Raw genomic sequence first — 24,955 nt, 5'->3', positions numbered from 1 at the left:
AAACTTCCCACGAAATCGCGGTCGGCTTTGTGCGCATGCGCACAAGGCATTGGTAGGACGTCTCGATGGGTAGGAAGGAGTTTCAGAACACCGCCCACAGAAAAGGCTCAAGGCGATGGATTTAAAAATCGGTCCTAAAGAAGACTTCGGCTTCTGTCGTTGCGCAGTGTACGGCTAAGGATGCTCGAGGTTAAAGTAAGTGAATTTCAATTACAAAGGTAAACCTTCTTCTTGCGCCGGTAAGCTAGCTCAGCCAGGCTGAGTTAGCTTATCGGCGCACACTCCGATATGTTTTCAAAATATTGAATATGAGGCTTGTTTTAGATGACATATGGTTTTGATAAAGCCGCATGTAAAAAAAAAAAAAACAACAATGAGTGAAACAAGGCAGGAAGACTCTTGCTTTTTCCGAACTTTGTCAAAGGCATTTTATGCACAATTGACATCCCGATCCTCTCATGATTCTTCTGAAAGTGGAAAATTTGAGAATCGATCTCGTCTCCACCTTTTTTATTCAGAACAAAATGTGGAAAAAGAGCGGCTGATTTAATGAAGTCACTTGGCCCGCGGTGCAAACATGTTGGTGGTGATTTGCAGAGTCATCCGCGTTTTTTTTTTTTCCCTGAACACTTATCAGTTAATGGCATCTCTGGCTCCCGTCGATCCCGCCTGAGGTTTTCCCGATGCGTACCTGAGTTGCTTCCGTATTGCTCTCGATTGTCGGATGAGATGTTAAAGTGGCTACTCAACGCGTGGCTGCAGTCCTAACCCGGCACGGGTCCGCTCGGGGTGGGCTGCTTGCATCTCGGCTGGAGTGTTAAAGCAAGCGCTTAATTCAATGATGTCGGGCGAGCCGCACACGCTGTTAAGTGTGGCTGACTGCATCGTCACGCTTGGTGACCAGCTCTTGAAAAAACAAACGGCCATGCCCAAACCAACACCATTTTTTAAACGGTTCACACTATTAAGTTTATCTTTATAATCTATGGTAATAAATGTTGATTAGATTTTTTTAACACATTTGTTTTTGCTTTGGAAAACAATGCGCAATATATTACTTGATTTTCGCACAACCGGAAACTGAATTTTAGTTTATTTATTTCTGCATTGAATGCACTTTCAAATTGAAATCATGTCCTGTTTTTTTTTTTAATTATTTTTTTCGATGGAAATTAAATTTCATTCATTGATTATTAAAAACAACAAAAAAAAAAAAAATCCACGGATGAATCCATTATTATTCCAATTTTTCTGTCCAAACCGAAATTAGATTTTCGGATTGATTGTGATCCACTTGTGCAGTAGCACAAACAATTAAATGCTCATTTACTATATTTGATGCTGATTTAAACTGGATGGTGAGCAACGTCACGTTTTTCCCCAAAGTGACCTTTCACATGATATGTTCATGTAAAAGACGAATAACACGGCTGTCAGGCTCAAGGCCCGTTTGGCTACGGTCGGTTGATAGAATAATAGCCCGGACGCTCCGCTCAAGGTTCTTTGCTGAGTCAAGGCCATGCACACCAAGCGGCTTCATGTCAATGACCATCCGTGTAAAAATAACCGCGCCGCTATATTGTGCAGTGCCTGCAGGGCCGCTGTTTAGCTTTAAGTGAAGAAAATTATCGGACACGCGATCCGCGGGTATTTATGAAGCCGAGGCCGTGCCTTAATGAATTCAAACGGATCCATTACTGTCGGTCCAGACTGCCAGCGCAAGTGCAGGCGGCCTGCCAGCGAGCCAGCCAGCTCGTCGATTTCCACCCTCGGAGGATGGCGTCACAGTGGAGTTTTTAGTCGCCGCGAGATAGAATGCCTGAAAGCATCTATTTTCAGAGCTTATCGGCGGTCGGGGGACGCTCGGAGGGGCCGGTGGATTGCTTGCAGGGCCGCCAACGCAGCCTTGGACAAGGACGGCATTATTGTTTGTTTTGTTATTGGGGGAAGGTTGTGCTAATACCACAAAAGTTATCATGGTGGGTGCTTGTATAGCAGCATTGAAATATGAACGGCAAGTTTTTTTTTGCTTTCTTGGCTACAAAGAGGAGCCCCGGTTGCCGAGTGGTTAGCATATCTGCCAGAGCGTGCATGTTAGGTTCACTGAAGACTCTTAATTGTCATTAGGTCTGAATAAGAGAGAGACCCATATGCTTTTTTTTCAGGGCCGATATCATTAGTGGTCGTGGAGGGCGATCACCGATATTTGAAGCCGATATTCACTTATGGAATAAAAAAAGGGTTCAAATGGTGTCAGAATTTTGAAAAATAAAATCTCCACTGCACAAGGAACCAATCAGATGGTGCTGTAGGTGGGTCAATCTGCTTCTGCAGGCAAGGTCACGAGCACAGCAGAAAGGAAAAGAGAGAAGTGTGCTGCAGCGAGACAAAATAAAACAGCGATTAACTTATCGGCCTTATGAGTAAAAAAAAAAAAAAAAAAAAGTCCAATGCCGATAATGTCCAAAATGCCAAATATCGGCCCCGATAATTCGCCCGGACGATAATCAGTCTATCACTAGTCTGTGTGAAGGCATTTTTAGATTTAAATTTAACAGTCACATGATTATGTAAAAAAAAACAAAAAATCGTATAATTGATAATGAAATCTAAAAAAAAATGACGCAAACCTGATGAAAATATTAGATTTTGTTGTTATTCAAAAGTGTCTTTTCCTGCTCGGGTTGCTGTATTTTGAAGTAAGTTTGTTCAAAAGTAAATACAAAAATGATTGCATTTTGTATAAATAAATAAATAAATAACATGGTGATTTAAATTAAAAAAATGTTAATTAATCTTGATGCATTTTTAAAAAAATTTTTTTATTGGGGGTGGGGGTGGGGGTGGACGGCGTCGGTAAATACTAACGCATGTGTCATGTGTCCGTCTCTGCAGGTTCTATTGGGACTTGATAATGCTCATCATGATGATGGGGAATCTAATCATCATTCCTGTGGGAATAACCTTCTTCTCAGAGCAGACCACCACCACCTGGCTGGTGTTCAACGTGGCCTCGGACACCATCTTCCTGGTGGATCTGGTCATGAACTTCAGGACGGGCATCGTCAACGAGGAAAGCTCCGAGATTATCCTGGACCCTAAAGTCATCAAGATGAACTACCTGAAAAGCTGGTTTGTGGTGGACTTCCTGTCGTCCATACCGGTGGATTATATCTTTTTGATCGTGGAGAAAGGCTTTGACTCCGAAGTGTACAAGACGGCGCGCGCCCTCCGCATCGTCCGCTTCACCAAGATCCTCAGCCTGCTGCGCCTGTTGAGACTGTCTCGACTCATCCGATACATACATCAGTGGGAGGAGGTAGGTGTGCAACTTTCCGGGAGTGCGTAAAAGCTCCCCTGTGAAACTAATATATGCTCGGAGCGGAGTGCTTGACGCTGGATTCTGTCCGTCGATTGGCCGGGGCCATCTATCATGACGATGTGTTGCATTATGGCGTCGCCAAGTATCATTCAGGATGCGCCATAGCCACTGGCTGGATATACTTTTGCACATTTTGACGGATATACAGTATGACATCCGTTATATATACATGTCTTGTGGTAATACACCAAAGCCGCGTATCACGCCGAATATGCCACCAAGGAGGCTCACTTGTGCTGGGTGTCACATCATATACTTGAGGCTTCTTTTGTGCTCGATATCGTGCCGTGTATCATACCACATGAACCACATTATCAAACTACGCCGCATATAAAGTAGTTGTGTGTTATGGAAGCAACACAGCTCGATTTATTGCTAGATATTCGTGATTGACCGATTATCAGCCGGGCCGATATTTGGCATTTTGACGATAAATCGACACCTCAAATTTCCCCATTGTGGGACTAATAAAGGACATCTTTATCTTTATCTGCTTTTCTAATAACTTTCAAAGCTGATAAATTGAAAGGTTTATTTTGGCGCGCTGCAGCACACTTCTCTATCTCTTGTGTGCTGTGCTCGTGACCCTGCCTGCAGAAGCAGATTGGCCAGCCCACAGCACCATCTGATTGGTTCCTTGTGCAGTGGGTACCAGCCAATCAGCAGTAAGCTGCCAGTTTGCTTTTTTTTTTTTTTTTTTACCTCGTGGCACACGCACTATGCGAGGTAACAGGCAACCGATTTTGCCGAAATTGGAATAAATGTCAGTCGACTACAACTCACAACTTAAAGAAAACTATTTGCCGTAGTAAACTTTAAAGAGATGTTTGTTTTCATTGAGCAAATCCTGATGCATATACCATATGCCAGATATTCTGATATTGTCGTATTGCGCGGAATATAGCGCAGCCTCTGACTATACAATAGCCGTCTATTGTGCATGATATCCTTTCGTATCGCATTATGCGTGCGGTGTACTGCAGCCGTGCACCATTTCGGAAATACGCTCTAGCGCATCATGCAAGATAAAATAAAAGGCACCTTCTCTTCCTGGATATCGGCTGTCTTATTGAGCCATCTGGATTTGTCCAAACAGCTTGGGGCATTTATTTGCTCAAATGCAGGTGAGGGGACTTTATTACGGTGGTGCTTCTATTTCGGAGGAATTTTCAGGAATAATTGCAAACATCATTCAGGAATTGTTTTCAGACCTCTACCAATCAATAATTATAAATTCGGGATTTGTTAATTTACACAAACGCATTTTTACATCCCTGTGTGACATTCATATCTCTCATCTGAGATGATCTTTTCCTGATGGGGAAAAGGCATTTATTTGTTGAAGCGGACTAATTGGAGGAGATGGCCACTGCTGTTTAGCATATTTATTCCTCTACTGGATTTTTTAAATTTTTATTCCCAGCTCATCCTGTAGTGACCTTGTCCGACCATGTGCCTTGTTTGTTGGCGTTGTTGTCGTCGTGCAGATCGCGCCGTGAGTTGACGTTCTTTTGGTGCGCATGTTGCGCATGGTCGAGCACTGATCCGAGGGTCCAAATGGCTGCTATGTGAAGTCTGTCACCTTTTTCTAAGCTAAACCTCAGCCCTAAATGAGGCTGCGTAGATAAAAGTACTGGGCCGTACTGGGTTCAATTTCAAGCTCCTGTGACGATAACCAATGAAGTAGAAAGTGCTAAAAAAAAAAAAAAAAAAAAAAGCAGTAAGGCAGCCCATTTCCACAATTTATTGGCGACCATCTTGGGTAGGGAAAACCTTTTGGAAGGATGGAATCATTAAGGCGTTTTTTTTTTTTTTTTTAGATCTTAGAAAATAGACAACTTAGTTGTAGTAGATTGACATTTATTCAAATTTTGACAGTCTGTCGCTATCCCTTCCTCTGCGCGTGGGACCTCTCCTATAGTGCGTGTGACTCGAGGTAAAAAGCAAAAGGGCAGCAGATTGCCTGCCCAAGTAACCAATCTGGGTGGGCCAATCGGCTTCTGCAGGCGGGGCCACGAGCACAGCAAAATAGACCAGCTTTTACTTTATCGGCCTTTAAATGCACACAATACTGTACGTGCACAGTTTCATTAAAAACATTGAAGAGTGACTCGTCGTGGTATACACTGTTAACAACTGATTGCTCGGGTGATTTTATTTCTATCTCCAAATGTGCTGTTGCCATGTGCTGGGCATGCTGGTTATGTGGGAAGCTGATTAGCATTCCAGATGAGCCACTAGGAGTCCGTGGGAGGATGGCGAGGTGGTGCAGGCCACAACCGCAAACAAGTACGACGCTTAATGAACGAGGGAATGAATGAATGTTCTTCCCGCAAGTGTTGTTTCCGCACTCTGTAATGAAGAACACAGCTCGAAATAAAATGGAGGCGTTAAGGTGTTGTAGCCCCCGCCACGTCCTGTACGCCAACACATCAACGGAACCGACACGTCCGCGGGAGCTGCTGTGAGCGAGGAGAGCGGAAAAATTCCGAGCTGTCGTACGGGGTCAGGTCGGATAAAGGATTTGCGCTTAAAAAAGGGGGAAGGAAATGCATTCTGTGATGCAGTGAAGCGTCGTCAATTCCGTTCAGTTAGTCAGTCAGCCGCTTTGAAGTGGACGATAAGTCGTCATCCGGCATGCACGTCACTGTCCTTCACTGCTAACCCCCTCCTCACTTTGTCACCACCTCTTTGCTCCATCTGCCTCATCAAGAGTCTTACTCAGACAGAACTGAAAGCCACTCCTTTTGCTGCATTTCCATGACAGGAACCTTAAAAAAATGAAGAAAGCAGCATGTACTAGTAGCTTGCAATACTACTAGTATCGACTTGATACGACTGCAAGTAAATATCAGCAGAATAAAAAAACGAGGTGAGAAAATCAGAATAAGCGGTTATGTAACACTTAATTATGCTAACACAGTAATAAAGTCATTATGGTAAATATTGGTATGAAAAAATGTTCAAGACCATAAATGTAAAAAAAAATGAAATAAAATAAAATATAAAAAATAATTTTTTTATTTTTTACTCGGCTGGTAGTGAATGAGTGAATGAATAGTCTTTATCTACCTGGATGATGCTCAACTTTCCAGGGTTAGTGCCAGTTAGTGCACTCCATTTGGACTCATCGAAACATGATTCATCAACATCTGAATAATCATGAATTGATTATTATGCCTGTCCCGGCTTTTGACTGATGATTCTCATTATGTTGGGTCCCAAACAAATGATGAGCTTCATTATTCAGAAATTCTCTGTCAACGCCTCCCAGAATAATGGTCGTTCATGCCTACACGATGGTTTCCAGGCAGAGTGGAGCCGGTGGGCTGGTGTTAGCAAGCGGAACGCCGCCATGCACACACGCGTGTGCTCAATCATTCATTCGTTTGTTTGCTCGCACGTAATTATGGCGATGTGCAGCGCTCAGGGAAATTGCAGCTTACGCGGAGAAGGTCGTGCCGAGCAGTTGACTGCTCATTTGGCACGCTGAGTAAAACAAACAAGGATTAAAAAAAAAAAAAAAAAAAAAAAAAAAAAAGGAGGAGGGTGTGAGAGAAAATAGAGGAATTTGGAAACTGTGATTTCATTGATTTCCGATAGACTTCAAAGGCGATACGGTGGCCTTCAGAGGACAAATTTAAACGGAGTTTTGTAACAGAACACCTTCGATGAGTCATGCTCAGCTCGTAGCGCGGAAAACCTCAGAGCATCAACCACCCGGCGCTCGCCTTCAATTTCATATTAGCTGCCTTTGTTGGATTCAAACTTGCATTTTTATTTATTTTTTTTTTACATAATAAAAAAAAGCTAATAAACATACGCTCCACTTAAGCGGGCTACAGAACATCTCCGAAATTCGTTGTTTAGATTGGCCAGCCTTTGTTTTGAGAGCGTTACTAAGCAATATTTTCTACCTAGAAACAACGCATATCATGCAACAGTTTCTAATCTTTCAAGGACATTCTTGCCCTCTTGCTGCTGTTTATTTCAAATTCCATGCCTCCGCTAATTGGAACGCTAATGATCAAAATGACCTTACCTCGGTCACACCGCAGTGATGCGTGTTAGCGAAAATGGCTGCTCTTTGTTGCTTTTTTCCGGGTGTGAGGGGTGAATATATGTATATCTCTTCAGTGTAGCCACATCTGGCTCATCGCCCCCCACCAGCAGCTGCATCAGCATTCGGCCCGCTGCCATATCCCAGCTCTGCTGCATGGGCTCAGGTTGGGCTGGTGGCAGCAACGTGGCCCCTCTAGGGGAAACGCTTTAGCATTTTCCTCCAACTCCAGGCTCAATCTGTCTGCTTCCAGTGTGCTCTCAAATCGTATACATGTAAGAGTTAATCATGTTTTATGCTAACATTGAAAGTCAAACGCAATCTGTTCTGGGATGGAGGCTGACCTCAGTGTAAAAAGGAATTAGTTTAGATTGGAACCCCCGAAACATAAGACGGATGGGTCATATTTCATGGCGGCGCCTCGAAATAATCATCAAATTTTGACGCCGTCTGCCCACACTTGCTAGCGTTGACCAAAACGCCTGGAATTGAACCCAAATGGCTTCTTGAAACCAAAATGGATGACTTCAAGATGGCATGAAACTTTTTGACGTTTCCCATTATGGTAAACATAACCACCAAATTTCGTGACAATTTACAAAACAGGTGCGAAGGGTGAGTTTTTCTAACTTTCCAGGGGGGCGCTACTGAGTTATTTTCAGGAAGTTGTGTTGGGGATTTCATTGCAGCTTGTTTCCGACCTTCATTTTATTATTTATTCGCCTTTTTAATCAGTCGATTCACTCTTTACTCATTCATGTTGTTACTGTAATCCTTCACAATATTTGTTCATGCGTGTGCTATGAGAAGTGTGTTTTAAGTCGTTAGTTTAGACATGGCTGGTTGTCGCAAAGCGTCAAAATAAAAGCTCGTCAAATAGTTATTTTCCATTTTTATTTGACTTTTTGTGTGGGACATATTCCGATTCAGCGAACTGTAATTATCCCTGTGGGGTAGACAGCGGCACATTTATTTACATATGTGACAGCAAAACGGACAACCACAGCTTTATCCTTAGCTCGTTAATTTTTGTTAATGGCTCGTTAATTTTTTTTTTTTTTTACAGCAGGGGATAAAAAAGGCGGATTCAGTGCATTAAATGCATTTTTCAATTTTATTTTATTCTTATGCTTGCCAGAGGACAATAAAATGGCATTTAGTAAGTTTTACAACGGTTGTTGCTGACCGCATAGTCTCCAGTGCAAAATCTAACAAAGGGGGAGAAAAAAATTCATTTCGCCCTTTTGCTTGCCAAATGCTAATATAGCATGTAGCTGCTTGTACGCATAGCTCCATCCAGATCCCATTTCGAAGCAAAATCTCACAGTGGGGGGGGGGGCAGTGTTGTTTTCGTCAACGATGACGATAACGAAATATTTTGTTGACGCCTCTTTTTTCCATGACGATATTGAGACGATAACGAGGTTCTTTGATGACGTAACGTACGTGAATTTTCGTTGATGAGATGAGACGGAATTGTTAGCGTGTGGTTCGTCAGACGTTCAAAATTTTTGACGTCCCTTCCTATTTCAAAAAATGCAATGCTCGTGCAACCTATCCTTCGTTTGGTCACGCCCACCACCGGGACAACACGCAGGTCGCATGCGCCGAGCACGCACTGTCTCAGACACTAGCACAACAAAACACGAACACTTTTTGGGTTTTCGTCGACTAAAACTATCCCAAATAGGAGTGACTAAATGTGACGAAAACTAATCAGCATTTTTGTCCAAATGATTAAAACTAAGACTAAATCTAAAATGCCTGCCAAAAACAACACTGGTGGGAGTCAAAAGTGACCAATTAGACTGTCGGTGCATTTTTCATTTTTATCTCACACATTTGCTTGCCACATATGCCAATAATTTCTTGATTTCTTGATTTCTATTATTCACTCTCGTTTGGCGTTGACATTCTGTCACCTTTGACTCGGCTGTCATTAGTGTAATCCTTCACGATGATGTCTTTACTTGCTCATAGTCGATGTCCGTGCTACGTGGCACGCGTCCCCCCCTCTTCTTTAATCCGTAATGATTTCCATCCACCCACCGGTTGTTGGTGTAAAGACGCAGCGTAGCACAGCGGCGTTGTGTTACCTTGAATTTCCCGGTAAAGGTGGATTACTCATCGTTGCCAATTTGACGACTGATGTAGAGATAGGGTGTGAAATTGCGTCAAGACAGCCTGCGTCGGGTTGAAGGTGATTCAGATCTCAGGTTGTTACTTAAGAGATTTACGCCTGTCAATTGATCGGCAAGAAGGGAAAAATGTGAGCCAGTCGAGTCAAGTGTCTAAATGACTCGTACGTGCGTTACAGCGACTGCCTTTGCCCTCCGCTGAAGTATTGTCTGACTGTCTTCTCCAACACGCGCGCGCAATGCTTATGTAAACACACTGCTGAAGGTGTTGATCGTCTGTCATGACTCAGCGTGTTGTTGGTGCACAACAAACATAAAATGTCTCTGGTTTAACTTGTGAGAGTGGAGAGCAGTCATCGCTCGGATTTCCACAGCAAAAAAAAAAAAGCACCACAAATTTGCACTTGTTTGCTCGACCTTTCCGCAATCCAAATGTGCCATCTGATAAGAATGTTCACTGGATTGGTACATTCATTTACTGCCATTGACGGCTAAAGACGTCCAAGAGCCTTTTTCTTTTTTCACTCTGCGATCAATAATCAATCAGCAGAGTTTTTAACCATTTTCTCATTGAATCATATTCATTTGTTGAGCCTTGGCGGAGGTTTCCCCTGCGCGCCATCGCACGCGAACGAAGGCGCAGACGCACAATGCCGACTCATGATAAGGAAGTGGGGTGTTTGTTACTTTAATGGATTGGCACCTCTCGTTGCTATCTGTAATCACAGCTTGTAAAATGACGCCAAATGAAGCATTTTGGAGTCCATGTGGTCAATCGGCGTTCTATTTAAAGGGCCGGCGACTTGCAATTAATTCTACAGATGTGGTGACTCTTTGCAAGAGTACACATTGCATAGATCACACATGCCAGCCTGTGACATTTCCAAGAGGCAGGGCCGGCCTCATTAGCATGTCCGCTCAAATGCCATTTAGTGGCAGGACACACAGTGTGTGTGTTTCCTGTGGTGCGACGTGATTGGATGCGGCGTCTTTTGTGTGTGTGTGTGTGTGTGTGTGTGTGAGTCTGCGATGCGTCATGTTAGCGTGCGGATCTATCAAACCGTGTCGCCTCAGGGTGGAACGCGCCGACTAGGTCGCACAACTGATCTTTTTTTTTTTTTTTATCCCCCCCGTTCAGAAAAAGTACTATTTTTATTTTATTAGCATGCAAAAAGACACATTATTGCTCTGAAAGCAGCTTTTTTTTTTCTTTTTTTTTTTTTTTTGGGCTTTTTTTATTGTGGTGAGCTGTTTATATCGTAATTTTGAAAAGATGTACCACATCGTCTTGAATATTTTTTGGGTGATCACCAGCGTTGCGCTCCGAAAACAGGCTCGTACTTTGTTTGAAAACAAGGCTGTAGGAGTAGATTGAATAACGACTTTGCATCCGACAATAACGCGCCAGTCGATAGAAGTCAAATAGGCTTCATAAGGTGATAAAATGCGTCATATTTCCTCCACTGATTTTTGTTGTTGTTGTTTGTTTGCCAACCTACATCGCCTTGAGTTGCCAACAACGATGCATTACGAGAAACAACATCGATGGAAAAGCAGCATAAATCAATACAAACAACATTTGCGTCCACAGAACATATTGCGTTGAGTCGTCATTTCCGCAGTCGGCATCGCGTGCGCCGCCGCAGTGGATTAGCCTAAGTGGAATTAAACGCAACATAAACAACAAAAGGGGGACGTTTGCCCGACGACTGTAAATCGCCGATCGCCGTTTCTGCAATCAGCAGAATTATGCAGTACAAGGCAGTAGGATTGATTCCGCAGATTTATTGAACAACGGAGGTTGGCGTGATGCAAAAACAAACATCATATTTGGTGTTTTCATTTATTTATTTGCCCACCAACATCGTCCGGAGTTGCCTCGTCTGCAGCAGCAGTATGCGATCCGACAACACTGAGGCAGAAGAATTGATGACTACGTCGATTGAATGGCAACAGAGATCAATACGAACAACGTTTGAATTCTCTTGAGGGACCACGCTGCGTGCAGTTGTCTTTTCTGCAAGCATGTACGTTCCGCTAAATCGGAGGCAGTACGTTTGACAAAGTCGACGGAAGTTCAGTATGAATCAACTTGAACACGAAGCCATACTCAATAGCGCTGCTGGCTTCGGTTCAGGAGTGGAATCAATTTTGTCTCACTGCACTTGTTTACAGACATGATTAATCGAACATGAGTTCCACCCAATTCTTACATTAAAAATTAATAAATTTCTCAAGTGTTCGCTTAGCTTTTGTTTCGCCGTCAACCTAAATGATGTTGTTTTGTAATCAGGTTATAGCAGTAACAAGCACGGCAGCAAGTAACGGTGATTTAATCGGATGATTACGTTGTCGATTAATCGACTCGTCATCACGTTTTGACTTTTGTCCTAAAAAAAAAAAAACAGGATATATTTCAGACTGACAGTCCAGAAAATGCACCAACATGAATTAATTATAATTCATTTCCTGACTTGGTCCATAACAGTCAGAAAATTAAAAAATAAATGTTAATGATTATAAAATATTTTTCTCTGTTTATTGTGTTCATCTCATTGAATTTTTTTTTTTTAATAAATTTGCATCTGAGCCCATTTGATGTTGCGGCATACATTAAGTCGCTATATAAAAAATAGATTAATTTGATTAATTAAAAAAATTGTAGCACTTCAAAAATAAAAGTATTGCATTGTTGCCATCTTGTGCAATCTGTTGCCAAGGAACTTAATTGAAGTGAGGTGAATTTTAGTACTCTTCGTGTCCTAGGTGCCTTTGATACCTTACTTACATCCAGACATGATTAATCGATAACCCGTTGCGCACACAATCGGATGAATTCCCTGCGATCAGTATGAGGGGGTCGCTTAGCTTTTATGATTGTGATGAGTAAAACAGTGGAAGAAGTGGCTGCAACAGCCGCTTGTGGATATTTAATGTCGCACTAAGAAGAAGTTTGCTGTGGGCGGGTGGCGTCGTCTCAGTCGCCGTGCGTCACAGCAAACAAAAGGTCTGATTTCACTGGGAGGTACAACAAGGACACCCTGAGCAGCAGGAACACATTTATTGTTGCGATGACGCGCTTTTTCTGATAAGTGCACTGTGCTTGCAAACTCTTGTCTGCGTCATTTTTACGACGGTGAAGGAGGCCTTATACAAACATGTAACGCTCAGATTCCTATTTGGCGATCATTCTGTTTTACGTCACGCATCGGATTTTTAGATTGGATGTGGATTTTTCAAAAGATCATTCCTCAACATTCTTTGGAAATCACAATGTTCCGTCACTGGTGAGCTATTTTTAGAAAAGGCCCACACCATTTAGGGGAGCCTGTGTTTAGACATCTAACAATTGCTGATATCGATCAAATTTATTTCTTTATTTATTTCTATATCTTATTTTTCAATATATATGTATTTATTTATATCTATATATTTATTTATTTATATATATATTTATATATTTATATATATATTTATATATTTATATATATTTTTTTATATAAATATTTATATATATTTATTTATATATTTATATATATATATATATATATATATATGTATATATATTTATTTATTTATTTATATTTATATAAAATTCAATGAAAATGTGAGAGCAGGCCTCTCATTCATACAAAAAAAATAAAAACTTTGTTTCCATCATTGTATTTGTGTAGTGACAAATGTTCTATGTATGTATTCAGCTCATTATTTTGTCATTTGCATGTTGTTGTTTTTGGCGGTGGCACAAGTTAGTTCAAGAATTGCGCCGCTAGTGATGGCGTAATCTGCTTATTACGCCGATTATTTTAATAGAAATATTAACATTTGCCTCAATGTTTTTTTTTTTTTTGTCTCTATCAAAGGCATGTTCTAATCTCATCTTTTCCCCTGCTGCTGTTTACTCTTTAATGTATTAAGACACACTGTCACAAAGTAGAATGCAGACAAATGCGGTGGTATTAAATGCAAAAAAAAATAAATAAAAAAATGTTTTCCATCTTTCTTGGTGCAACGCTCCAAATTCAAATGATCAGCTCATCAGCAAACGCTACAGGAGCCTGATAACGATCCGGAGGTGTGTTGCAGCAGGGAGAGATGGAATACATTCATGAAAGTGTCCGTCGAGGACCCGAGTTTGAGACCCCTGGTCTAATGGACTTCATGGCGCATGTACGGTGTAACATTGTTTCGTAATGCACCACTCCCCCACTTTTTCTTTTTTTTTTTTTACTTTCCCCCGTGTCCTTGTCGTCTGCATTTTAGCACTCGCCTGTGTGACGATGAACATAACGCGCCTCGAGTGGTGTTCTCACTTCCCTTGCCTTGCGTTGCTGACGGGGGCCAGCTCACTCTTCTTAGGCCTCGAGGGTAGGAAAATCCCAGACGCATCCCGCCCGAGAGACTCCATTATATTTTTCTCCTCTCTTTTCTGAAACCATGTAGACTCAAACCCTTTTGTCAAATTTCCTAGCGCCACTTCTGTTGGGCCAAAAACGTTGATTCGTTGTAGGCTACAAATATCAGTTTGACGCAGCCGCTTTAGAATTATATTGCAGTGCAGATTTAGTTTGATCGCTAATAAATTTAAACCAGGTACACTAAGTGGTCTGGCGATGTTAAGTGACCAAAAAAGCGGCTATTTTTCATTCCGTGTGGGCGACGACTCGTTGATGACTCGTCATGAAATACGAAAAGACACAGGTCGAGTCTGTCATTTTTGCCGAAACACCCTTCCAAAACTAATTTATCTTGTAGATTTTATTTGCCACAAAATTTTAACCACATAAACTCAACAGATGGACGGCGCTAGCTTGCCAACAACTTGAGTTCCCATGACTGAGTGCAGATGGATGGAGTGTTTTAGTAACCTCTCCTCATTGGAGAAAAAAATACATTTAATTTTAAACCAAACTGAACAAAAGCATTACAACAAAATATCTGTGTTTGACACACCGGAGTGTTTAGAAAATAAAACATTAACAAGGTTTATTCATTTAATTTTTTTCAAGTTTGGCGGGCCGGCTTAAAACGTTTAACGGCCGCATGTGGCCCCCGGGCCGTAGTTTGCCCACACCTGCAATAGAGTATGATCCCCCTAATTCCTCTGCCGTGTCTCTTGTTTTCGGTTTATTTAGCTTCGGAGAGCAAGCAGACACGTGTACTGAGTCAGGAGAGAGAGACCGACACAGACAGACGGCAAGACGAAGAAGTCTTACGCAATATATGGACAAGACAAAAAAAATATAGAAATAGCAACGTAATGATAAACATTTTCTGAGGGGGGGGGGGCAAAAGTAATCATCGATGGGTTGTTATTTTTTGAGGATGCACTCTGTTATCTGGCCTGCGGGAGTGTAAGTGTTTCGGCAGCCCCTCAGCAGTCACGGTCGATCAACATCTGCTCTGTCGTCCAGCAGCTGCCGCTTTATTTTTAGCATCCGCACCAAGCGTATATGTATTTTTAATTTTGTCTCCGCCCCTCCAGAGTCTCTTCTGAAGACAGCGATAGCCTTTCTCCATCATTATGATAACGAATCTCTATTTTGAGGGCTTTCCTCATCCTTAAAACTCACCAGATTTTTGCAGGCATGTAAAAATGTTTGGTTGTGTTCGCAGGTTCGATAAGTCACGTGTTCTGATTTGGCCCTCAGAGAATGTTTGACTTTCACCTCAATTGCAAAGTCTGGAATTGTACTTTGATTTGAAGCGGACATTTCTATCCATTTTCCTGCAAAGATAATCTAGTTCTTGAGATTTAATTTTTTTTTTTTTGGACTGTTGCCACATTTGAAGCACTTACATCACAGGTGTCAAACACAAGGCCCGGGGGCCAGATCTGGCCCGTGACTTCATTTTATGTGGCCCGCAAATGCAAATCATGTGTTCCTGTTTCACATTTTGTCCTTTTTGTAAATATTGCCATTAGTTTGTGACCAATCCTTCCCTTTTTGAAGTCAATTGAAAAATTGTTTGGACAAACGATAACTTGCTAGCTTCTGATTTCAAAACTGGCTTTCCATCAATTTGCTGTGCGTATGTGATAACTAACGTAAGGTGACCACACGTTTACATGGTGAGGGAAACCATAAGTACGATGTGGCCCGTCCACGAAAATGAGTTTGACACCCCCTGACTTGAAAGTTTGTTCAAAAGTGGCTATTTTAGCGTCATTATTTTGCTGTCGTTCAAAGGTGAACTCATTCTTCCGCTCGTTTTTTTTTTTTTTTTTAATATGGTGACTGTGGGATATCCCCGCTCACCCCCACCCATCCTGAGGCAAAGTGTATGCGCAACAGTAAGCAGACGGATGACAGCGATGGTCTTGCGAGGGCAGGCTAAAGTGATAAGTGTGGCGATTAGGCTAATCTGGTTTATTTTTGTTGGACGGTGGTGCTTGGCCCATGAAGGTGGTGGTGTGTGTGTGGGTTATGCGGCCCCAGTTAGTGGGGGTTGTTGCGTACCTGCTGATCTTTGCACTGTAAACAGATTCCCCACGCAAGCTTTTATTTATTTATTTATTTTTATGATCAGATTAAGACGAGTCGCTCTCGTCTCGCCAGCCGTCCCGTAATGACGGCGATTAGCTATTAGCGTTTTCACTTCCCAAGAGTTAATGTTGCGCTTGATTTGCTCAAGCAGCTTCCATCTATCTGCCGCATGGCCCCCTGCGCTCATCATCATTTCGTCATTCTCGTTAGCTGTTTACACCAATCCAAAATGGCACGGAGTCGCCGTTTTGCAAAAGTAATCATCAACTTTAGAGAAACTGTCACAAGATGAAGATAAGACTTGCGCGCCGGTCACTGGCGACACCGACCGAGCGGGGTTTATCAATTGCCGTCTGGTAAAAATTAGTCATCTGTGTTTACCTTTTAACTCATTCAGAAGCAGCCCAGGTAAAAAGAAAAATGTTGCCTTCTATATCCGTCAATGGCAGTGAATGTAAAATTTAATTACATCAGCGTTGTGGTATCGAAACACTTTTATGAGCACAGATCGACACCAATACTGGTTCTGGTCTTGGTGCCGAATCCAGAAACGGGGCTAAAAAAAAAAAATGCATCGCCTGCAGTTTGTCATATTGGACTGTGGGACCCTCGTGCATCCTTGAGGATGCTTCCTTTGCTGTGTAAACGATGGCGGGAAGGGTTCATCTTCCTGATGTTAACATGAGCGCAGCGGGTCATCCTGTGCAATCCAGTCAAATCCCTCCTGCTCTCACATGGGCACTAATCCACCCCGACTGCCTTCTTAGCACAAACACAACTTGGGCTCAAACCATTCCCCGCTTCTCCTGCCTCGCTGACAGACATATTTGCAAAACAGCACTTCTTTTGCCATCATTCTGCATTTATTTTCCTAAGTTTTGTTTGGCGAGACATTTCTGGGTCACCGGTTTGCAGTTTTTGTGAGAATTTAGGAGGAAATAATGCGGAAAAGTGAAGCAATAGATTATGGGAGGGTAAGATTATTTTCCGTGCATTTAAGGATCATCTTTTGGACATGAGTGCAAAGCATCCGTACATTTTCTAGAATGCGCTTCATCATTCGGGTCACTGGTAATGGAGCCTCGTTTTATGTCAGCTGACGGGATTGAATTGAAGTCTCTGCAGGTCACATGCTGAAAACACAGAACCCAACCCGTGAAGCAGTTTCATATTGTTTAGATATTACTATTAAAAATTGCTAAGTCACAGCTTTCTGTTAAAAGTGATGAAAAAAATAGGCCCACAGAATCTAAATCCATTTACGTTACCAATCATTGCAATTCACAATTCGGAAAAGTGTATCAATGCATTTTTTCCTTATGAAATGGTATAATCAAAAGAGATACATTTTTTGGTCCTCTTTGAAATGCTTCTTTGTGTCTTTGTATAGCTCCAAACTATGTGTGCTATATAATACACATTTATTTCATAGTGGTCAGTGGCGTCACGCACATTGTTAATCGTGGGCCGCTAACAATTAACAGAGGGCTGCAAATGGCCCCCGAGCCGTAGTATGGACACCAGTGTCCCACTCACATTCACACGTATGAACAATTTAAAGTCTTCGATGAAAATGGAGAACCAACACCGACATCGTAAAGGCCTGACAACTGGGAGACAAACGTCCGGAGAGGTTGTGGGTTCAATTCCCGACCAATATCGCCTCATGTCTCGCGTGACGCACAAAGAACGCTAATTGCCTTCCTGGAATGATGATGTTGTCCAACTGTCGTGCCGAAACCGACTTGCGTAACAGTTGCAAGACAGAAAATGGGTCAAGTGGGAAAACAGTTGTTCTCGGGCCTGCTGGCATCCTTTCAGACAATATGTCCGCTCAAATCTCGCTTCATCTGTCTCCTTTCCGCTTTTCTTCCCGCTGCGCCGATGAGTTGTCAGGTGCTGAGACAGACATGCGAGAGTTCGGAAAATATATCAAACAAATGTTTACGGTTTATTATGAGCTTTTTTTTTTTTTTAATCACAACAAAATCTTGCCAATCAAATGATATATATATATATATATATATATATATATATATATATATATATATGAATGAAAATAATGTGGCAAATGTAAGACAAAAATAATTCTCAAGCACGACAATCCTGCAAAAACCTGAAACTTTTAAACACACCGTGAGTGAAAACTCAATGTGTGCCCACAATCATCCCCAGACCTAAACTCCATTGAGAACCTCTAACTGCAATGCGTATGAAGGGAGAACAACCATTTGTCATCCAGGGAAGCTGTGTCCCCTTTTCGTACTTAAACTCGTTCGTTTGCGCCTTCAAAGGCTCCCGTGGACCATACTTGGACCACAGGCCGTAGGTTGTCCAACCCTGAGTTAAAGGCAACATTCAGTGCTGCCTCCTGCGATGACCCGCGCATGGAATTGTCCTCGCATCGCCACGTAATCCGCTTCTCCTGCCGCATGCAAATTTTCCGGCCCGGCTCGTGTTCATTACCAATGCAATAGCTCCGAACTACACGCAAAGCGCATGAATGCAAACTTGCCGCAGATGATAAAAACAGAACACAAGTGGCGAGGTTATCACGCTCACACGACTAAAATAGACAGCGAGCGGGTGAACGAGGCGCTGCTTCGTGCGGGGACACCAACAAAATTCTGCTGAGCGCCACCGAAAAGGATGCAACACGGCGCGAGCGCTTGTTCGCACTGAATAAGACTGCTCCCATTTTTTTTTTTCAGTCATTACTTAACTCATTCACTGCCATTGACGGCTAAAGACGTCAAAGATCCTTTTTTTTTTTTACTCACTCACTAAGTTAACGATGATTTGTGGTGTTTTCACCGATTGATGGATTACATGTTTACTGTTGGATGTCAAATGAATAATGACTAAATAAGCGAGGGAAAGTTTTGAAATCAGAAGCCAGTAATTAATTGCTTGTTCAACAATTTTTCAATTGATTTTAAAAGGGGAGGATTGGTAACAAATAAATGGCAATATCTCAACTCTCAATGTTGTTAAAAGGGAAGAAAATGCGCCAGAAACAGAATGTTGGTCGATGCACGTGATTTTCCCTTTGCGGGCCACATGAAATGAGGTGGCGGGCCAGATCTGGCCCCCGGGCCTTGAGTTTGACACCTGTGCCTTGAATGCTAAATTTCAACTTGGGATTTTCTGTCCTAATATGACATTTTTTATTCCTAAAACATTCTGACTTCATGTTTGTCAAATCATACCAAACTACTTTTGACCCACAAATGCTAAAACCAAAAATAAACATTTGTTCAAGACTTGAAAGATGATTTTACACTTTTTCTTCAGTGGTTAGATGGCGCCTTATTTTCCAGCCGCAATGATTCCATTCATCACCCATCTGCCTTTTAATGAAGTCTCTTTTTCCCCCTCAGGGCTTCATTGCCTCAACAACGTCGCCCAATATGCAATTTGAACTCTTTGTCCTGCCTCCGTCATTCTTTTCCAGACACATTTGCATGCTAAGTAGTTTCCGTCGGTAAACAGGAAGTTGCTTTGAACTCTTGAGCCCGATTCATTGTTAATGTTCTGCTGTGCATTGGCAATACGATATGCTCATGCTTGGTAGATTTTTTTTATTTTTATTTTCGGGGGGGGGGGGGGGGGGGATAAGCGTGCATGTAGCTGATTTCATATTCGGACTCTTTGGTTTTGATATGACAAGGAGGCAAAATACATGAATTACTTTCTGAATGATTTTGTTTTTAATATATATAAAAAGACATTACCATGGCAACTTAAAAGTGGCAGAATTGCAGAATGTCGGCGAAGCCCTTTTTGACATCCTTCAAAGTAATAGCCATTGGTGGATTTAATCCTTTTAAATGAGTCCTTGGCTAATCCGTACTAACCTCAAGCAGAGGTCACTCGCGTCCAATTGAAGATGCATGAACGAATGCGTGGATAATTGCGTCCCAGCAATGAGATGATAACATGTTTTTTGTTTGGATATTGTTCCTGTACAATAAAAAGGATGCAGTTTTTTAACGTGACACATTTTTTTTTTTTTTCTAAAAGAAAAACACAAAAAATGACAATATGATGACATGTTTTCATTTAGATATTGTTGTTGTTAAAAAACTGAAAAAAGCAATAAAAAAAATTCGTTCTAATCTGTTTTAACACGTAAAGAAAAACCCACAATTTTGCTGTTTTGGGGAATAAAAATTAACTCGCAAAATGTGGCGTTGGCGGTTTGATATTGGTCTACAATGAAATGACGTTTTCATTTAGTTTTACTGTCCAATATAAAGAATATATTTCAATTTTATAAACAAAAACATTTTAAAAATAAATATCAAACATGGTGTTTTATTATTTTTTTTGTTGGATGGCGATTTTATGTTTTCATTTCTACCGTCACATTTTCAAATGACAAAACGTCTCTCTATTTCTCTATTTTTGAACAACATTTCGGTTGTTCTTTTCAAATAAAAGTCAGAAAATCCTGTAAAAAAAATAAATAAAAATAAAATAAAAAAAATTCATTAGAATGTGCTAATGTAATTTCGTGTTTTCATTTGGATATTGCGGTTTTACAATTAAAAGTGGAAACACACAACAAATTGTTTTACCTCAAATCAAAATATTCTCACAAAATATGGAGTTTCTTTTTATCATTGGACGGCAAGAATGTCGTGTTTTTATTCACATATATAAAAATATACTGTAGCTCGTTGCTGACCAATACAAAGCATTTGTCAGCCGTTTTTCTCTTTCGGACAAATCATTTTTTTTATCATCACATACATTTGACATAAACATGACAATCTCAATATTTTGCCCCACCCCCTTCTGTCTCCTTAAAAACCATGTCCAAATCCCTAAATCCATACGGTGGCTTTAAACGCCACATGTTGCTGGTCCGTGAGCCTGAGCGCATCCATTGCAAACGGCCCGCCAGCCGACGGTGCGCCGCCAACGCGCTACGCTGGCGAAAGTCCTCCCGACGGGAGCGAGCTGGCCGTCCTGCACCGCCGTGTGACCCTTTGCTGCGATCACATCACATCTTGGCTCTTTGTCTCGGCTGTATTAGAGGATTATGCTGACCTGTGCCCTTGCCCCTGGTCAAACTGGAGCCGGGCGCACCATAAGCCCAGATTTTGCTGATGCCAGCCCGCGATGTTGGCCGCCGTGCTTTTGGCTCCCTGTCAGTGCCGCCTCGATGTTCGCCGCTCGCAAGGCGTATAGGTTGCTTCCCGTGGCCTTGAAATCCAAGTTAAATTGAAAAAACGTTTGCGCAGTGGATGCGCAACTTTTGGTCGAGTGCCGTCTTTTCCTGTGTCATGCTGACAGCGTTGTACGATGATGATAATGTATTAAACGATAATTTGATTGTTGAGAATCCTGCCAATGGTGAGGAATTGATTGTTGATTAATCCCTTCTTGGAAGCAATTGAGACCAAATGGGGTGTATCGTTGAGGCGCTATTGATTTTTCGTCTAAAAGAAAAAAAAAATTGAATGAGTTTATTTTAAAAGGGGCGGTTTGCGCCGTAGTGGGCATGAACACAGCGTTTTTTTTAAATATTTTTTTAAAATTTTTTTTAGGCAAATATTTGTTGCTTAGCCTAGTTGTCCGTCAATTTCAATCAAGATGCATTCTCAAACCTGCACACAATTTACAGTTTTGAACCTGACATTCATGGTTTTAAAATGTGGCAAGTGAAAGTTCATGGATAACCCAGCGCTGCGTTTTGAACCGAGAACGTCAAACATCGCACAGTTTGCCATTCTGCCCAATAAATGAACCCTCATGAAAAAAAAGAAAAAAAAAAAAAAAGTATTTCATGCCTCTTGTTTTTCCCGTCTCACCTTCATTTTCAACTCCATTTTTAAATCTTTTGTTTCATGGGCACTTTTGCAACGTTAGCTTTTCTCCACAAATGAGAGCATCCCATTTTTCCAAAATGAACGCTCCCTTATGGACACCTTCATCATAACGAAGCTCGCACAACCCAAACCACTGATCCGAAAGCCTTTGTTAGGAAGAACTCCCTCTATTATTAGATCCCATGAAAATTGTGAGCTAAACAATTTCCACAAGCTGCTAATGAGTTTCTACATCTTTCCTTGATGTCCTCGGGAGGAATGACCCGCAGGTTGCGGAGCTTTCCGGCAAAGCCATTCTGGCGAATTCTGTGAAAAACCTCTTTGGAAGAGAGGCTTACTCTCACTCTCAATTTCCACCCACTCGTGAGCTTCGGTCTCACCTGACTGCATCTTTATGTAGAATCTATTTGCATCAAAGACTTTTTTTTTTTTTAATTTGGCTTCTTGCTTGTGAAAATATTTCCATGACAATGAAAGGATAAACATGCAAGATTTATCAGCTGTCTGCCAATAATCCTCACGTCATCTCATATGCAACCTTTCCTTGACCTGTAAATCCTCCCAAATAGTGCCACCATTTTATATTCGTCGTCAAATTTTTTTGGGTGCAAAAACCTTTTGATCACAAGTTGGAAAATTCACTCCTTCAAAGCCAGCTGCATTTTTGTTTTTCTGAACTGCGGTTTAAATAAAGTGTAATTGCACATCCACTCCAGTAGGTGGCAATGGCGCTCTCCTTGCCCATTGTGTGCAGCGAGTATTTTAACTCTACGATGTAGGTTTGTTTTGCAACGAAAATTATATTTTTTATAGCTGCAGTGGAGAATGGCTGGTGGGGTTGGAGCGCGAATTGTTTTCTTATTGTTTGTTGGCGTTACAAAAAATAATTGAGCAGCACTGGTCTAAAATGTGCTAATTTTAGACATTCTTTTTAACCATACACTTTTGAGACATGTTTTGAGTTTTAAGGCTGATTTTTATTTATTTATTTTTTGGTCATCTAAATAGGCCCAATTAAACAGCCAAGTGAGCCTAGACGAAATGGATGGATTCATTTTACTTTTGGGTTCGGTTCTTCAATTTGTGCCGATCCCAATGAATCATAAAGAGCCTCTGCTCATTTCCCAATCCGGTTCAAAGCAGTCCGGAATATCTGCCTTTAATTCCCTCATCGTTCCCTCTTTTGTTTTTGTTTTCCTCCTTTCTCGATGTTGTTCCGTGCCATTAAGTCATCAGCAGTGATGAACGTGCAGGCAAACGGAGCGAGCGTGCAAGTGAGAGTTCTGCTAAATTAAGAATAAAAAGCGAGCCGAAGAGATTCAGGGTGCGTTTGAGACGAGCGCTCTCCTCTGGCATATGCTAGTGGCTAATTTTAGCCTTGCGGGGCAGCACACTGTATGTCCCAGTGGAGGAGTTGAACCATGGAGGGATCTGAGCATCAGCCCAGCCCTCTTGTTCTCTCTCTCTCTCTCTCTCTCTCGCTCTGTCTGTGTGCGTGTGTGTGTGTGCTTGCTGTCCTTTTGTTGCAGAAAGGTCACAATACAGTCACAATGGACCTCAGCGGAGATTTTTATTTTTCCCATGTGTGATGTAAACACCATGTTGTAAATTCTATGAGTGAATAAGTGAAATATTAACAGCAGCACTTATTCATTATATATTTATTATTGGGTAGCTCCTTGCCCCCAAAGGTGGTATTACTCTATGCGCCCGAGCGTAAAAAAAAAACAAACAAACAAAAATGGTGTTTTGGGGAATTAGGCAGACCACGAAGCACAATGCTGAGTGTCCGGTCGACTGATGGCATTTTGTTTTACAGGCCGTTATTTTGGTAATTATTTTGGAAATTGATTACTAATCAATTTTAATTCTGTGTACTTAACAGATGAGTGAAACTAAAATGGGTCATTGCCAGGTGCTGGCCTAACATAATCAAGAAATCAGGACCATATTTTTCACATTGATGTCATATCAATTGACTTTTTATCCAATCAGAATTCAGCTAGCTCGTGTTGCCAGGCAGATTTCACAATACCATTAGCACCATATTCGTCCGTCTAAACTTTATTCTTGCTTTTTTAAAACACAATGGCGGAAGAGTGAATTTGATTGCAGATACACCTGCAGGGCCATTTTCAAGATGGACGTTCCAGGAATTATTGCTGACATCATCCATATTGAAGCGAATGTGCCACCTGAACAAATTAGTCGAATAGCGCTTATATCTTTTCCAATTCCACTTCTGTAGAGTCTTAATCAATCACTCGATGTGAATTAATGCTTTCACACCGTTTTGGAGGTGAACATGAAATCCGCCACTTAACGGACGAAATAGGCCCAATTAAACGTCATCTCAGCCGTGATTAATTAAATTGGGCGCTTTGAGGAGGAAAAAGGAAAAGCATGGACTTTAAAAATAGATCGCAATTAGATGAATTAATTCACTCGGCCGATCCTGGAATGCGACGGGTTTATTACCCAAGTGCACCAATCAGCCATCATTATGTCCATATTTAACGATTACAGTTGGAGGAATTATGGAATTACCAACCTGGAATTAAAAAAAATAACTCAATGATGAGATTATTAGGAGATCGCGAGTAGTGGTGTCAGGGTTTCGCTTGGTTCTGTTCACTCCAAATTGGTGAAATACATAAATGAAATTGCTTCTCATTACTATTTTGCATCAACAAATGAACTTTTTTTTATCGTAAACATTTTGCCTGATGGGCACTCGAGCACTAACTCCCCTCGGATTGTAACGTTAGATTACAGAGTGACATTTGCTGATACTTTTTTTTTTTTTAAATGTACATTTCTTAAACATGATAGGACACAAACGGTTTGAAGGTTCGCTTTATGTCAAGTTACCGTGTAGGAGATGTGTCGTAAACATGTCATAAGCGCCAAGTTGATCTTTTTGGTTTCTATACCCGTCAATGGCAGTGAATGAGTTAAGTGTGTCACTGACAGACCTCCGCACAGTTCCTCGAGCGCAACATATGACATCTCGTAGAATGGTAAAAAGAACAAAGAATTCATGGCTAGTT

General features: G+C 41.5%; 1 protein-coding gene across 4 annotated transcripts in view; it reads left to right on the top strand.

The window, feature by feature from the left end:
• Positions 1 to 24,955, top strand: part of hcn1 (hyperpolarization activated cyclic nucleotide-gated potassium channel 1) — a 68,323-nt gene that overhangs the window by 12,040 nt on the left and 31,328 nt on the right. For 3 of the 4 annotated variants that reach the window (XM_088281207.1, XM_088281206.1, XM_088281208.1), the window contains one exon: positions 2,896 to 3,319. In XM_088281207.1, the coding sequence (XP_088137333.1) occupies positions 2,896 to 3,319 (424 nt within the window). Of the gene's footprint in view, positions 1 to 119; positions 196 to 2,895; positions 3,320 to 24,955 lie in introns of those variants that run through there. The other variant, XM_088281209.1, reaches the window with a different exon arrangement.

The sequence above is a fragment of the Idiotropiscis lumnitzeri genome, chromosome 18, assembly GCF_059441095.1.
Source record: "Idiotropiscis lumnitzeri isolate Australia: NSW breed Sydney's pygmy pipehorse chromosome 18, RoL_Ilum_1.0, whole genome shotgun sequence".
NCBI lineage: Eukaryota > Metazoa > Chordata > Actinopteri > Syngnathiformes > Syngnathidae > Idiotropiscis > Idiotropiscis lumnitzeri.
Note: the sequence above shows the minus strand (reverse complement) of the source record. Positions and strands in the feature narration are given on the sequence as shown.